This window comes from Desarmillaria tabescens, assembly GCF_030435595.1.
Source record: "Desarmillaria tabescens strain CCBAS 213 chromosome Unknown EV420scaffold_42, whole genome shotgun sequence".
Taxonomy (NCBI): domain Eukaryota; kingdom Fungi; phylum Basidiomycota; class Agaricomycetes; order Agaricales; family Physalacriaceae; genus Desarmillaria; species Desarmillaria tabescens.
This window is the reverse complement of record NW_026848341.1, coordinates 63,619-77,967: the sequence shown is the minus strand read 5'-3', so window position 1 is coordinate 77,967 and position 14,349 is coordinate 63,619. Positions and strand designations below refer to the sequence as shown.

The 14,349-nt window shown below is 49.0% G+C and overlaps 5 protein-coding genes across 5 annotated transcripts; 4 read left to right on the top strand and 1 right to left on the bottom strand.

Moving 5' to 3' along the window:
- Window positions 1–737: 737 nt before the first annotated feature.
- Window positions 738–1,719, bottom strand: EV420DRAFT_849268 (uncharacterized protein). Its single transcript, XM_060483701.1, has 3 exons — window positions 1,392–1,719; window positions 1,239–1,343; window positions 738–1,171 (listed from the first exon to the last, which is right to left on the bottom strand). The coding sequence occupies exons 1-3, from the start codon at window positions 1,491–1,493 to the stop codon at window positions 845–847; spliced, it is 534 nt and encodes a 177-aa protein (XP_060326367.1). The 5' UTR covers window positions 1,494–1,719; the 3' UTR covers window positions 738–844.
- Window positions 1,720–3,903: 2,184 nt separating this feature from the next.
- On the top strand, window positions 3,904–4,611 carry EV420DRAFT_1647416 (uncharacterized protein; the record flags this gene model as incomplete). Its single annotated transcript, XM_060478041.1, has 3 exons — window positions 3,904–4,100; window positions 4,160–4,401; window positions 4,460–4,611. The coding sequence occupies 3 exons, from the start codon at window positions 3,904–3,906 to the stop codon at window positions 4,609–4,611; spliced, it is 591 nt and encodes a 196-aa protein (XP_060326366.1).
- An 801-nt stretch (window positions 4,612–5,412) lies between these two features.
- EV420DRAFT_1567018 (FACT complex subunit SPT16) lies at window positions 5,413–9,828 on the top strand. The gene is given in 18 exon segments (XM_060474090.1): window positions 5,413–5,552; window positions 5,612–5,725; window positions 5,798–5,882; window positions 5,937–6,214; window positions 6,275–6,487; window positions 6,539–6,739; window positions 6,792–6,956; window positions 7,008–7,132; window positions 7,182–7,611; window positions 7,666–7,836; window positions 7,886–8,195; window positions 8,251–8,366; window positions 8,417–8,602; window positions 8,658–8,947; window positions 8,996–9,131; window positions 9,185–9,377; window positions 9,432–9,505; window positions 9,518–9,828. 18 exon segments carry the CDS (start codon window positions 5,487–5,489, stop codon window positions 9,584–9,586), a joined length of 3,222 nt encoding a protein of 1,073 aa, XP_060326365.1. The 5' UTR covers window positions 5,413–5,486; the 3' UTR covers window positions 9,587–9,828.
- Window positions 9,829–10,170: 342 nt separating this feature from the next.
- EV420DRAFT_849179 (uncharacterized protein) lies at window positions 10,171–11,190 on the top strand. The gene is made up of 4 exons (XM_060483700.1): window positions 10,171–10,363; window positions 10,433–10,596; window positions 10,649–10,756; window positions 10,812–11,190. The coding sequence occupies exons 2-4, from the start codon at window positions 10,495–10,497 to the stop codon at window positions 11,127–11,129; spliced, it is 528 nt and encodes a 175-aa protein (XP_060326364.1). The 5' UTR covers window positions 10,171–10,363; window positions 10,433–10,494; the 3' UTR covers window positions 11,130–11,190.
- Window positions 11,191–12,902: 1,712 nt separating this feature from the next.
- EV420DRAFT_849037 (uncharacterized protein) lies at window positions 12,903–13,374 on the top strand. Its single transcript, XM_060483699.1, has 2 exons — window positions 12,903–13,040; window positions 13,091–13,374. The coding sequence occupies exons 1-2, from the start codon at window positions 12,979–12,981 to the stop codon at window positions 13,257–13,259; spliced, it is 231 nt and encodes a 76-aa protein (XP_060326363.1). The 5' UTR covers window positions 12,903–12,978; the 3' UTR covers window positions 13,260–13,374.
- Window positions 13,375–14,349: the final 975 nt, after the last annotated feature.

Below are 14,349 nucleotides of genomic sequence, written 5' to 3'. Positions count from 1 at the left end.
GAAGGACTTCTCAGCCACAGCGGCAACCGCTCGGCAAATAAGCCGTTGCGTGCCGGATGATCGCCAATCACCAAAAATTACTTAAGCCGACCCCGAGTATAGCCCCTGTCCAGACAGTTTGGCACTGGTCAAGACAGTTACGCCCCGATAATAACCCTCTGTCGTTTCCTCATTCTTCGGAAAGAATCGGGAAGCGCGTTAACCCCATAAAAAGGTCAAAGGTGCTTATTGTATCGGTTTTTGTCATCCAGATCTGGAGATCTCCGACCCAGAATGGTAGTGGGGTCAACTAGTACAAGCAACGCTCGTCTTTTCCCTCCTACCATCATCATCACCTCGACTCTATCGACGCTCGTTCAAGTCGCTGGTTCTAATTCTACAGCTCTGTATTTCATCTACCACAAATGTGATTATTTCTTCGCAACGGAATCATTCTGTAAATTTCGTGTGCGGGCTTTCACCGGTGTACGCGTCAACCGCAGCAGGGAGCTTGGTTGCTCACTTAGATCGCAACACCTACTTCATTGCACACTTCCTCGTCCTTATATCGCCACCGTTGACCCCATTGATTATTCTACAGCCTTGGACAAGTTTCTCTATCACAAGGCCTTCCCATTTAAATTGCAATAGCTGGTATCCAGTGCACGGGTTACTGTCTTGATCGTGTAATACCAGAGTCATTCATTCAAAGCTAACGAGAGATAGATAACATATTGTAGACTACTGGTGTAATAAGCTCTGGTTGCGATAAAAAATCAAGTTGGAACAATGTACTACACAGTAACGCCAGGGGCGCAGAGTGCTGAAAAGCGCACGGGAGCCACCTTCTGGCCAGAAGCGTCAATCAAGCCTGATCCTGCACCTGAATGAGAATGTCTTCCATCTGAGAAAGGGCATCGAAGCCGTAAGGTTTGGGTTGGATGGCATCCTGCCGAGCGGACGAGTAGACTGTGGAGGGTGTGGGTGTGTCAAAGGGTGTCAGAATGACGGTACTGTTTGTCGTGTAGCCGGAAGAGTAGGACGCGTCGTCATTGGAGGGGAGGCCATTCACCAGGATGTCGTCGACGAACAATCCCGCGATGTCGGATGGGTCGGCAGGACGATGCAGATTCACGGCTAGGCCATGATCAGCAAGTTGAGCCGAACACGTGCATGCCTGTGTTTGGGGCGTCTAGTACGATAAGTGTCAGTCTCCAATGCGAGCATCGCGATGAGTCGGAGAAGAGGATCCGACGTACCTTCTGGGCATACGCGGCACACTGAGTTGCAGCACAGCAATGGACAAACATCGAGACATAGTCGACGTGCCCGTGAATGCCATGTCCACACGCGGCGCAGCTAGTCTAGAAAGGATGTGAATAGGGAAGACTGACACGATAGACACGACGTACCTGATCTAGCAGGGGAGACGCAGGAGAGATGAACCAAGGACACCAACAGGCAGTACCATCATGGACCTGGATACATCGTGCTCTTAAAGGTAGGGAGGACATGATGTACGAACGGTTGACGATAGAATACGAGCCTGTTTTCGACACATTTTATAACTACCCTCCGCCATTCGTGAATGGAAAGGGAAAGCAAGTGTTGATGACCGTTTTCAGTCTCTGCATTGTGCAATGTGTTGGCTGACCATGGTAAGTGTTGAAGTGATGAGAAGAGCCGCGTGTGCTCAGCCTTCCCCAACGGGGCCGCGAAGACTGTTCGGTTGGATTACACACTAGGATTGTATTTCCTCTTTAGGCATTGTTCAGCTTTGAATCCCGCGGCCGCGGAGGAACGGCTTCCAAACGTTCCGGTTCTTTCCAAGTAGTCCATATTAGTCTATGCTACGACATTGATTGCCGGTCAACTTGCTCTTTTGGACTATGGCTAGTAGCTCCCAAGTTCCCTTTCTGGATTGCACGGTGCCTACAGCCTGACACGTTTCTCAACCGCGGCGACCAATGAAGCAGCTTCTACCGACCATGCTCTCAGTGACTCCCGGAATGCTTTCTGCCCTTGCCAAATTGACCAAAGAACAGCTCTTGCTTGCCGGACATCAAGTTCTGACTGCCCCTTGGGGTAACGGCACTGCCAACTAGGACAAGATAGGTCCAGAAGACCCATTCGAGTCCGGAAGGAGACAACGCTTGATGTGGCTATGGGGTGCCGCATACTACTCCGGTAATCCAAAATTCTTCATTCGTTGTGACTGATACGATGGAGTAACTGACGAATCCACCGGCAGAAGTACGAGACCTGGTAGACTGATGTGCTTAATATACACGAGCGAGGTGATGCGATGATCATCTAATTCTAGCACTAAATCTGATATTGAGCTTATCTTCAGCAACTCCGAGTGTCTGATCTACTAGGGATCGGCGTGGATTGGCGTTATCTTTTCGGCCATGTCGGTCAACGAGCAAGGTGTCCAATACTGGGCTGGATATCATACGGGAACAAACTTTTCTTCGAATTTTAACGGGTGATATTCCAACGTCTGAGAAGCGTACAAATCTCAACACGTCTGCGGCGTCTCATCTTGAGTAAAGTTTTGACACGAGGTACCTTATCCAAATTTACGGCTACTTAGCAGAATCAACTAAAATTTGTTCACCTCGTCTGTTCACGCGTTTATCGTTGCTGGGCGTCAATGTCACATTATACAATTGCAAGTGAGGTTAATAAGATGCATTAATTTCTGAGACGTGCACTACAACATGGCGGTGAATACTACTCGTGCTGCTGATGGTAAAAAGAAAGGCGCGAATAAAACCCTGAGCTGCTCCATCTGTCTGCCGAATCCTGATCCCCCAACCAGAACTGCCTATCGGATGGTCAGCACCAAAGCATCCCAGTATACGTAGATGGGAGATTACCCGTCAAATACCACGGGTGTGAATGAGGATCTGCCTTTGGCCGTAGGGCAGTGCGGGTTCAATACGGACGTATGTCACCCGACGGGCGGGATCAGCCATACACTCTTGGGACATGGGTGCTCACGAATGTCAACAGGACAGACACTGCATGAGGGCCGTCTAAGTCACAAGAAGCGATAAATAGCCACGCTCGTTGAGCACACGCAGCACAAGTGTTCGCGAGGCGACAGTCCGAGACGTAGTCGGCATGTGTGCTACGTGGCGCAAGTAGAGGTGTCATGGCAGTGGAGGGATGAGCGCAAGAAAAATCGGACCACCTCAAACCATTCTGACGAGTCATTCAATGGCGACATCCGAAGGAGCAAAGCTCAGGCCCTGACAGTAGACATTGCCAGCTGCTGGAGTCAAGATCCTCTGGGTGTGGGTACCACTGAAAACATAGTACACGAGGTCGTGAGTGGTGCGATATGAAGGGTTCACCATAGGATGTCCGATATTTATACGGAAGGACTTCATTTTCAAATCAAAGTAGCGTTTGACAATTTACCCGGAGGTAATCGGACACAACGGTACTCACGTCCGACGCGTAAGTAAATTTGGGTGTCTTCGCGAATCCAGCATGGGCGATATGACGTTCGACAGATTGGCTGCAGTTGGTTGGTCGATTTGGAAAAGGAGGCCGTCAAAGCCCTTGGGTTCATCAACATCAAGAATACGAGCATGATCCATACTGGGAACGATAAACGGGTCTGCCCTTTGATTGCCTGTGGACGATCTAGAACGATGTGGAAAGAAACGATTTCCTTTTTTGGGATATGATATGTGCTTATCTCATGCTAATTTTGTCATGCTGATCCGCCGCCCGGCTTACATTTGTTCTCGAAATGGCAAAGGGAATCAACAAGTACAAGCAAGGTGGGGATAGCCATGTGCACCCGGGTCTTTTCTTCTCCCTGGCCTTCATCATCGCCTCGACACTCGTTGCCTATCCTGATTCCTCGATTCTATATCTTAGTCCATATCTCACCATCTTTCATTGACCATGAACTTTAACGCATCCAACGAATGTAATCCTGTCCTCGTGGCTCCTCGCCCCGTTCGGCTTGCCACTGCATCATTCAGTAATTTTATAGTACGACCTGCCTCCCGCGTGGAAGAGATCAACAAGCTCTCGTCGTCAGCTACATCTTCTGACAGCAGAGAGCTTAGTAGCTCACCTAGCTTGCGATCTTCACCACGGTACGTGCTTTCTCGTCATTCTAGCATCACCATCAGTGGTCCGAATTGTTACCCTGTAGATCTGCCCTGTCAACTGAGGCCTTGGAAGAGTTTCTCTCTATACTTAGGCCTTCTCTCAACTTATTTCCCCCACACTCGCCCGTGCTACGGACTACTACCGCATTTGCGCTTAAAGCCATCGCTCAGGCCAGCGAAGGTGACTCAGCTGCAGACGCGGGGACGGAGGCAGTGTCGGTGGGGGTAGAGATGGAAGATGAGTTAAATTTTAGGCAATATCAGTGGTTCTCAAATGCCATTCTCTGTGAGATTTCATTGATTTCTAATCATCGTCGTCGCTGACCTTGGCCGCTATCCTGCAGCTTCCCCGATTTCGCGCACCAATACTCGCAACCCATTCCAGCGACAACGTCAGCTTGCGATTACACCGTCGCCCACTGTGGTGAATTCATTACAATTGAGTCCCGCAGCCATACCCCTGCCCCTTCCCACGCCGGACGAAGTGTTGGAGTAAAATGTATCGTTACCATCGTCATTAAAAACTGTATCATCGTCTTTCCATCTGTCTTCCACTTATATTCATCATCATAGCGGAATCTCTCACTTTTCATCTCAGTTTTCGGTTTGCTTTTGTGCACGATATACATATTTATGCCCTTTTGTCTTCCATTAGCGCCCCTTTTACCTCGTCACCGTTTTGTACATTTACCCTCCAGTTCTTGTTTTAATACACTTTGGGATTCTACGTATCTATGATATGATATCAATATTATTTACTTTCAAGTTTAACGCCGTGGCCTACTGGAACACCGCTTTGGTGGTGGCAGTGGCGTCTTTATTCTGGTGAGACCAACAACTTTGGTGTGCACTAACGTCTACTGTCCATCAAATCGTCCTATCTGGCATGCTGAAGCCAAACTCTGAGTATGTATTATCTTCGTTCTGGGGACACGTAATCTCGTAACATGTACTCGCAAGCTTGCCGCGGTCATAACTGCCACGACTTGCCAGAAATAGTCAAGGGGTGAGATTCGACTCATTCTTCAATGTGCCATGAAAGTTGGTAGCCCAGATTTGACTCGGAAACGAATATTGCACTTCTGTGTGAATGTGTTCGCAAGTATTATCTAGACAATCCAATTCCCCGTTTTCCGCTGGTCGCAACAGGTTGAGATGCTTATCAGGATTCAGCTTACCATTCAAAAGGATACGTATGCGGTGATGTCACTGCACAGTCTAGAATTTTGCCGTGACGTGACAATAAATCACGTTTATGTGACCTGTGATACTCAGTGTAATTTTGAGCTCCGACACACTCGCGCTCCGAGAACGCGCCTTCATCTTGACTCCTTACCTCGACGACCACTCGCCCTTCCGTGCGCTGCGAAAATGCTCGTCGAGCTGAACAAACCCATTTTTCAAGCTCGCCTACAGAAGATATACGATGGATGGAATGTAGGCCTTCCTCTTCATTCCACCCCGCTTTTTCTCTGATTCACGGCATGGCGCCTTAGAACGCGAGCCCTACTAATGACTACGCTACTGTGGCAGAATGCGATGCTCTGATACTGATTGCTGGAGATCCAGCAGCTGATGATGAGCCCATGAGGAAGGGCACTTGCTTCCAGGTCCGTGCACCGTGCTCCATAAATTTCTTTGCTTATTGAGGCACTTCGGGCTTACGTGTATCTCTTTACTAGCAATGGCTACTTGGTTACGAATTCCCCTCAACGTTTATTCTATTTGAGAAGGACAAGCTCTCAATATTATGTTCGGCGTCAAAAGGTGCGTTATCAACTTGCGTCATGCTTGAAGCTGTCTTACGCGACTTTTTTGAAGCAAAATTCCTGGCGCAAATTCAGGATCCGAATGCTGCCATCCCCGTCAAAATATTTGCTCAAGCGAAAGCGAAGGAGCCTGCTAATGATGCACTTCCCAAGTTTGCCGAGCTATACCTCAGCCATAAAAAAGTCGGCACCCTAGTGAAGGAGAAGCACACCGGAAAAATTGTGACAGAATGGGGGAAGCAGATCGCTGAGGCCTCAGAGAAGCCGGAGCTCGTCGACATGTCCCACTCCATATCCTCCTTTATGACCATCAAAGATGAAGAAGAACTTGTGCGTGCCAGGGAATTAGCTCTTATCTTCGGAATTTCTGACGCCTTCATCTAATCTCAGAAAGCCACTAAGGTTGCCGCGGGTCTAACGTCTACCCTCCTCAAGCACTATGTCGCGCCCAGATTGGAGACTATCTTGGACCGGGAAACGAAAATCAGTCATGATCAGTTCGCAGCTCAGATTGAGGCGCGCTTGGGGTCAGGGGAGGGTGAGAAGGCCAAAGGCCCAGATATGAATGTATGGGGCCATTACAAGGGCAAGAAGCTTCCAGAAGTGCGTATACCGTAACCATGTTACTCGTGCCTTTGATTGAGTTCTTGCTAGGCGGATTGGCAAGTCACTGAATTTTGTTATTCACCCATCATTATATCTCGGTCGAGCAAAAGCGGTTATGACCTTCGGTACACCGAGGAGTCTTCGGAGGACAACATTTCCCACAAAGGAGTACTCCTTGTGGCATTCGGGATGCGGTTCAAGACCTACGGCGCCAATGTCGCTCGGACATTTATCGTGGATCCGACATCCGTGCGCTTTGATGTTCTATATATATGCACATGGGCGCTGACCGTCTCATTAGAGCCAAGAGGCCCAATACAACCTCCTGCTATCGTTGCAGACCGAAATGCTGTCATTCATTAAGGAAGGGGTTACGGCACGGGATGCCTATCAACACGCTCTATCGTTTGTTGCGGAGAAGGACCCTGCATTCGAAAAACATTTCGTCAAGAACATCGGCTTTGGAGTCAGTGGTTTCTCTCCATTCACATTCAAGGTATTCAGGTTTCACTTTCAGACTGGCGTGGAATTCCGCGATGCTGCATATCTACTCTCTGCCAAGAATACCCGTACCCTACATACCAATATGGTGATTATCTTGGGTTTGGGATTTAATGATCTAACAGATAGTAATGGCGTAAAGTGAGTGCTATAACCATTTTAATATAGAGCATGTTCTCATCCTCACTAGGTATGCCCTCCATCTCGCTGACACCATCCAGGTCGGAGCAGACAAGTCGACCATTCTCACTGAAGGCGTCAAATCCCCCAAAGACACACTTTTTTTCTTGAATGGTGATAGTGCGGACGAAAGGCCCCAGAAAAAGGATCGAAAGCCGCCTGTGCAACCAAGGGCCAACGGAACTCCTGCCAAGGTCAAGACAGTCGGCGGGAAAGTTTTGCGTAATCAGACGCGTCGTACTCAGGATGAGGTCCATCAAACGGCGGCTGCAAAGCTAGCAGAGCATCAACGTGAACTCCACGAGAAGATCCATCAGGAGGGACTGGCTAAGTATTCTGAGGAGGGTGGTGCTACGAGTGGAAAGGAGGGTAAAGGGTGGAAGAAGTTCCAGAGTTATAAGGGCGAGGCAGCCCTTCCTGCTGAAGTTGACAAATTGCGCGTACGTTATCTCTGTGGCTATTTGTATCAGGGTAGACGCTCATGATCAACCCAGATTTTCGTCGACCGGAAAGCACAGACAGTCATTCTCCCTATCCATGGCTTTGCTGTTCCATTCCATATCAACGCTATTAAAAATGCAAGCAAAAACGACGAGGGGGAGTTCACCCATCTCCGAATCAACTTCCAGACGCCTGGCCAACTCGCCGGCAAGAAGGAGGACACGGTAATGGATTTATCGCTGACATATATGACGTCTTCTGATGGTAATACAGCCCTTCCAAGACCCTGATGCGACATTTGTTCGCTCGATATCGTATCGCTCCACCGACGCACATCGCTTTGACAATGTCTATAAACAAATTACTGATCTGAAGAAGGAGGCTAACAAGCGGGAGCAGCAAAAGAAAGAGATGGCTGATGTCATCGAGCAGGATAAACTGATTGAGTTGAAGGGTCGACGACCTATAAAACTGACTGAGGCGTTCATTCGTCCGCCGCTTGATGGGAAACGGTTACCGGGAGAAGTTGAAATTCACCAGAACGGTATACGCTATCAATCACCTATCGGATCCCAGAAAGTCGGTGAGTAGGGCACTTGCTATTATTGCTTACGGCTCTCATTGACTGTGAATGGTAGATATTCTCTTCAGTAACATCAAGCACTTATTCTTCCAACCATGCGATCATGAATTGTTGGTTATCGTGCACGTACACCTCAAGGCTCCCATCATGATAGGGAAGAAAAAGGCGCTGGTAGGTTGGCGAGTTGCTGGGCATGATCGTATTGTGACTGTCGCTTCCAGGACGTTCAATTCTACCGTGAAGCCACCGATGTCCAGTTTGACGAAACTGGTAACCGGAAGCGGAAGCACAGATATGGTGATGAAGATGAAATTGAGATGGAGCAACAAGAAAGGAGAAGGCGACAGTTACTCAACAAAGAGATCAAGGCATTTGCGGAGAAAGTTGCCGAAGCTGGGTCAACAGCGGTAAGTATCTCGCTGGTACAGCACCACAATAATGTCTTACGTGGCATCCGCACAGCTTGGAGATACATTGGAACTCGACATCCCCTTCCGAGAACTGTCCTTTGAAGGTGTACCATTCCGAACTGGAGTGCGGCTTCAGCCCACAACAGAATGTCTCGTGCATCTGACTGACCCGCCATTCCTCGTCGTGACCTTGGCTGAGATCGAGGTCACATCGCTAGAGCGTGTCCAATACAGCTTAAAGCAATTCGATCTGGTGTTGATCTTCAAGGACTTCAACAAGGCACCTTTGCATATCAATTCAATACCGAGCTCACAGATGGACGACGTCAAGAACTGGTTGGAGTGAGTTGTCGTGCTTCACTGCTTTTGCATTCATTAATATCCAACCAGCTCTGTCGATGTCCCTATGGCCGAAGGTCCTGTCAACTTGAACTGGGGACCCATCATGAAGCATATCAACGAGAATCCTTACGAGTTTTTCCACAATGGTGGATGGAGTTTCTTGGGAGCGTCGAACGGTGCCGAGGTTGGTATCTGCATGCAATAGGAAGGGATGAATACTGACTGTTCGATAACCAGAGCGATGGGTCAGAAATGTCTGATTCAGAGTCTGATTTTGAGGCGGAAGCCCAAGAATCGGAGTCTAGCAGCAGTGACGCCGAGAGCGACTACTCCGATGCTAGCGGAAGTGAGAGCGGATCAGACTTTGGTGAGGGGTCCGATGATGACGAGGGTGATGATTGGGATGAGCTTGAGAGGAAAGCCGCGAAATGTAGGTGCCTTCCTAAATCATCGTTAACTTTGATTTATCTTTGTTGTTTCACAGCTGATCTGAAGCGAGCTGAGGCCAAACAAGCGAATGGTAATGATTCGGATTCTGATCGACCTAAGAAGTCCAAATCGAATGGCAAGTCGAATGGCAAGTCGAGCGGCAAGTCTAAGGAGAATGGAAAGAAAGCGAATGGGAAGGGAAAACGATGAACCTTGTGACGATTACTTCTTGTTCCTCTTGACATCCTTGTTTTCATTGGCTTATCTATCCATGTATCTATAATCATGCTGTGTCGTCTTCAAGTTTTCCCCCCGGTCGACATTGGATGAGGCTTTCAAGGGTTGATTTGATTCCTTTAGGCAACTTGATCCCGTAACTTAAATATTGATCGCAACTTTCAATCCAGTTGTATCGTTTTCGCGTCATAAGTGACTTTGAGCTAAATTGGCTTTTATATCTGCGGGCTCGTGCTTCCTTAGACGTATAAAAATATGCCAAGGTAAGCCTCTGCTTCCGTCTCCTCCTACCCTTGCACATTGCGGCGCCGAGCAACAGAGCGCCGTTTGTTATGTTCTCAGTGCGAAGCTGGTTATGGCAAGACGTGGCTGTATGGGCGCCTAATTACACTCACACGTCCTCCAGGGAAGCCTGCGCAACGAACTGACTGTGACTTCAACGATTCTTCCTACACTGCGCACGCAAAACAGGAGTATATCGCTTGTTGGTTTAGTAGAATAGTCATTTACAATATCTTTTATGTGTTTGCGCGCGCGCTCGATGGAGGTCCAACGGAAAACGGGGCATTCGACGACAGCCTGAGAGCTAATCATAGACCGTAGGCCATGAGGCATCAATAACCTGAGCCCGAGTTCGAACAGTGCCTCTCATAGCTATGCTCATCTTATACAGAGTCATCAGCAGACCGCTAAGAGGCCTTATTGTTATGTCCTCGAAGCGGAAAACACTAGGATTGGCCAACCATTACGGTACGTCAACCTCTGAGCTTCACTGCATCTGGCAGATTCCTCCCACTTACTCTCGACTATTGTATATAGACGCGTAGAAAACAGCCCCAACCTCCATCTCCTCTCCTCCTCTGCTCTATAGCTCGCTCTTGATGTCTTACGCACTCCCGTCTCTAGTGAGGCCACAATGCATTGGACACGCTGGCAATGTATTTTGCTTGTGTTCGCGCTTCACCAGCTTTACTCTAGACCAGGTGCATAAGCTTCACTGCCTCTTATCTTATGCACTCGCTCATAACCTCCTAGCCAGAGTTGCGCTGCGTTTGCGGCCATGGCATGCACGCCCATGCCGACTTCATGTCCCTCGTCGTCCACCACTGCCCGGCCAATTCTTGTGTGGCATACGTTCAAAAGGTACCCCTCTGCCCCCCATGTTACGAGGAACACTAAAGTAATGCGTTCCGGCTAGACGCCCAAGACACAGGAGTGCAGCTGCGGGGCTCTCCTCGTCGATCACGTCCCTGTGTTCAACATCTATCGGCCACCTACCGCGTCCTCTCACACTATGAACGCGTCTGCGTCTTCCAACGATGCGGACTTCACGCCGTTCGCTTCTCTTCCTCCTTCCTCGTCGGACACTGTTCAGGCAGAAACCGACGCGTTCATCGCGTACGATCTCGGGGGATACGTGTTAGATGATGGCGCGCTGAACGCGACCTTGGATTACCACCCGAATGCCATTCACGACGCGACACCTGAATCCGGAGCTTGGGCGCGATCTAGCTGACCATAGTTCCCAACCGCGACCGCCTGTTGGGCTCTCCCCTTTCTCTCCTCTTTTAGAGGCCCGTTATTCTATCACCTTTTCATAGTTATATAGTCTAGTTATAGTCAACTATTCATGAATGTCATGCCGTCGAACCAAAGCGCGCATTCTTCTCACTCGAAGCATCGCATCTGAGCGAATTCGGCAAGTGCCTCAAAGTGTATAAGTATGCGCACGCTGATTCGTTACTCTTTGTTGCAATTGGAGAGTGGAACTGTATAAAAAAAGATTGTCCAAAGATGATGCATGTTGCAGGAACGGGCCCGTAGGAGCAGTGATGGGAGAACAAAGAAAAGTGGTATTGAGCAGGATACAGCCGTTTGAATACAGATTGGTGGTCTATGTTGGGTTTGTGAATGAGAAAAGAAGCATCGGACTTGGTCTTGGACCGACTCGTTGTAGGCATTCTGAGATCTCCTCAATCTTCTGAAAGCACCAAAAGTCCGCATAACCCGGCTTACGGTTCATCGTTCTGTATAACGAGTAGCGGGGTGTGGGGTAAATGCAGGACAGGCTGGGATCCTCTGAATTAACAAAGAATGAGAACATGGGAAGGGCGACCTCGGAATCGAAGATAGTAAGATAAATGATGCGAATCTTGTCGATGAATAACTTTGAGCCCAAGCCGCCAAAATTCCCGCCTATAGGCAAGGTCATATACAGCGGCGCCGGGCTCAGAAAGAAACTTATGGTCTATAGAGGGATACAGGTAAGCGTGCCCAGCATCCTCTCTCCATCTTCCAAACCTCCGCGCTCGGGGGTCGGACTTGAGACGTGAATGGGATTTGGGTACGTCAAGGAGGAGACAGGTCCAGAGACCCTGGATAAGAAAGAATAGAAGATAGGCAGTGATGGCGAAGGAAAGAAAGAGCACGTAGGCGGTGCCGTCTAAGTCCCGCCGCGCTGGTCGAGGAGTGTAAGACTAGGAACAGAAATGAATGGTATCCCGCTCCAAGCATGTGTCGCCCATGATGCGTGAACACTGAGTGACGACGATGGCAGTATCTCCTCTCCGTGGTCGATGACGAGGAATCCTGAGGGAAGGTGACATTACACTGATAAGGCCTGGTCTTGGGCTATTGGTGACTCGGGAAGTTGTTTAGAGGAGAATTGGGTTTCACTGAGAAAGACGAACGTGTGGCGGGCAGTACAAGGTTGAGGCTGAACGTTACATAACCCTAGTAGAAATAGATGAAGTCCGATGAACGAAACAGAAATGGACAAGAGTTTCCGGCTATTTCCGCAACCAATTTTCCCAGGGTCTTGCTCGATCGACGGCCACCACAGTGCCATTGCCACAGCACGCCTAGTGGGACCTGTTGTCTGATTTCTGGTCAATACACCGCTCCCAGCATCACGGCCACCTTGAAATATTGCCTCTAACACTCGGCGATAGTGTCTATTTCTCCCGCAGCATTGACAGACAAAATCCCCCGTCTTTTTTTCGAGGCGGCAGGGATCAAGGTGACGTCCCACTTATAACAGTTCTCCGTCGAGCGTTAATTGGCTCGTGTCTTTCTGAGAGAAATATTCACATATCACTTGTCTGAATGACGTTATTCTGTTCCAGGATTCAATACAAACTATCTCCGCCATGCATTCTCTCTTGACGCGGAGTATGGATGCACCAGGATGCCCCTAAGATCCAGGTATGTAGAGTGGCCTTTTGTTGTAAATTCAAATCTGGCTGGCGCCTGCTGGGAGTTGCGTATCCCCAAACCTCTACCAGGTCTAGTTTCTCAGAGCCATCAAGGAACTCTTCCTTACCGCTCCGTGTTGCTTTCTATAAGCAATCTTCAGCACTTTCCCGATGTCTTTCACAGCCTTGCCATTTAGATGGCAGTATAGTTCGTGTCGACCCTGCTTGGTCAGGTAGGCCTGCATTCGCCTTCATTCATATTCTCGTGCTCACGTTCTCCCAGTACATATGTGGTACGCGTGGGTACGGCCATCCACACGCATGCCGACTGTGTTTCGATGATTGTCAATCAATATCCCCGCAACGCGATTGTGCCGCGTATGTCCAAAAACTATGCTGCCTCACTCCGCACAGTATCTACAACTCGTGACTTACATTGTAGATGTCTCTGACGCAACAATGTACACGTGAAGTCCAACTTTGCGGCCCGCATCGCTATCGACAACTCGTATCTTCTTCAGAGCCATGGAAAATTCTGGACTATTTCAAGCTGGACAGTAACGGCTCGTCTTCCAACGCTGATGCGATTAGCTCTTCCGACAACGCCGTGAAATTCCGGGTTTAATCGCTTTGTTCTCTCTCTTGCCTTATTTTATATGCTACCAGTTCTAGTTGGGTCTGATGTATCAATTATCTGTCATCTCTGCCCGCCAAACTGCAGTACTAGTCCCTTCGCTATCTCCTACGAAACGTGTCTATCTATCACTTTGGATCCTTCTGTCGCCTTCCTGTAATACTAACACTGCCTACTTCGGAATCTTGATTCAAACGCTCTTTCGTGCAACAGGGATCAAGCGCCTCCAGGAAACAGGGGGATATATGCAAATATTCCTGTGATTCGACGCGAGCCGCGGCGCTTTCTGAACTCGCGGCTTGTAAGATACGTCAATTCATCAGGTTCTTCAAGTTTGAACGTCTGGCTGTAATATGGAATTCCTATGGAGAGCTTTCAATCAGGGCCTGTGTCGTCCAGGGGCAGGATCTAGGAGAAGATACGAGATGTGAAATGATCGCGATGCGATTGATGTCGATCGTGACAGGGTGTGCGTACTTTGAATTTCCGACGTCCTCGCACCTGGTCTGTTCTCCGAACACAGCCACTTGCTCCGGACCCGCCGGCTTAACCCGTTCCCGTGCAATTCTGTCATCCGCTTTGGGACGTTTGAAAAGCAACTTGGGGACGTTTATGGGATGAGGTTCGGGACATTGGAGGGAAATGGTGGGGACGTTTGGGGGTAGGGTTCGGGATATTGAAGGATTAGTTCAGGACGTTTGAAAAGGTAACTTGGGGACGTTCATGGGATGAAGTTCGGGACGTTTGAAATGGGGGCATCGGGACGTTTATGGGTGGGATTTGGGACATTTGAAAAGCAACTTGGGGACGTTTATGGGATGAGGTTCGGGACATTGGAGGATTAGTTCAGGACATTTGGGGAGGCGGGGTTTGGGACGTTTGGGGGATAGGGTTCAGGACGTTTAGGG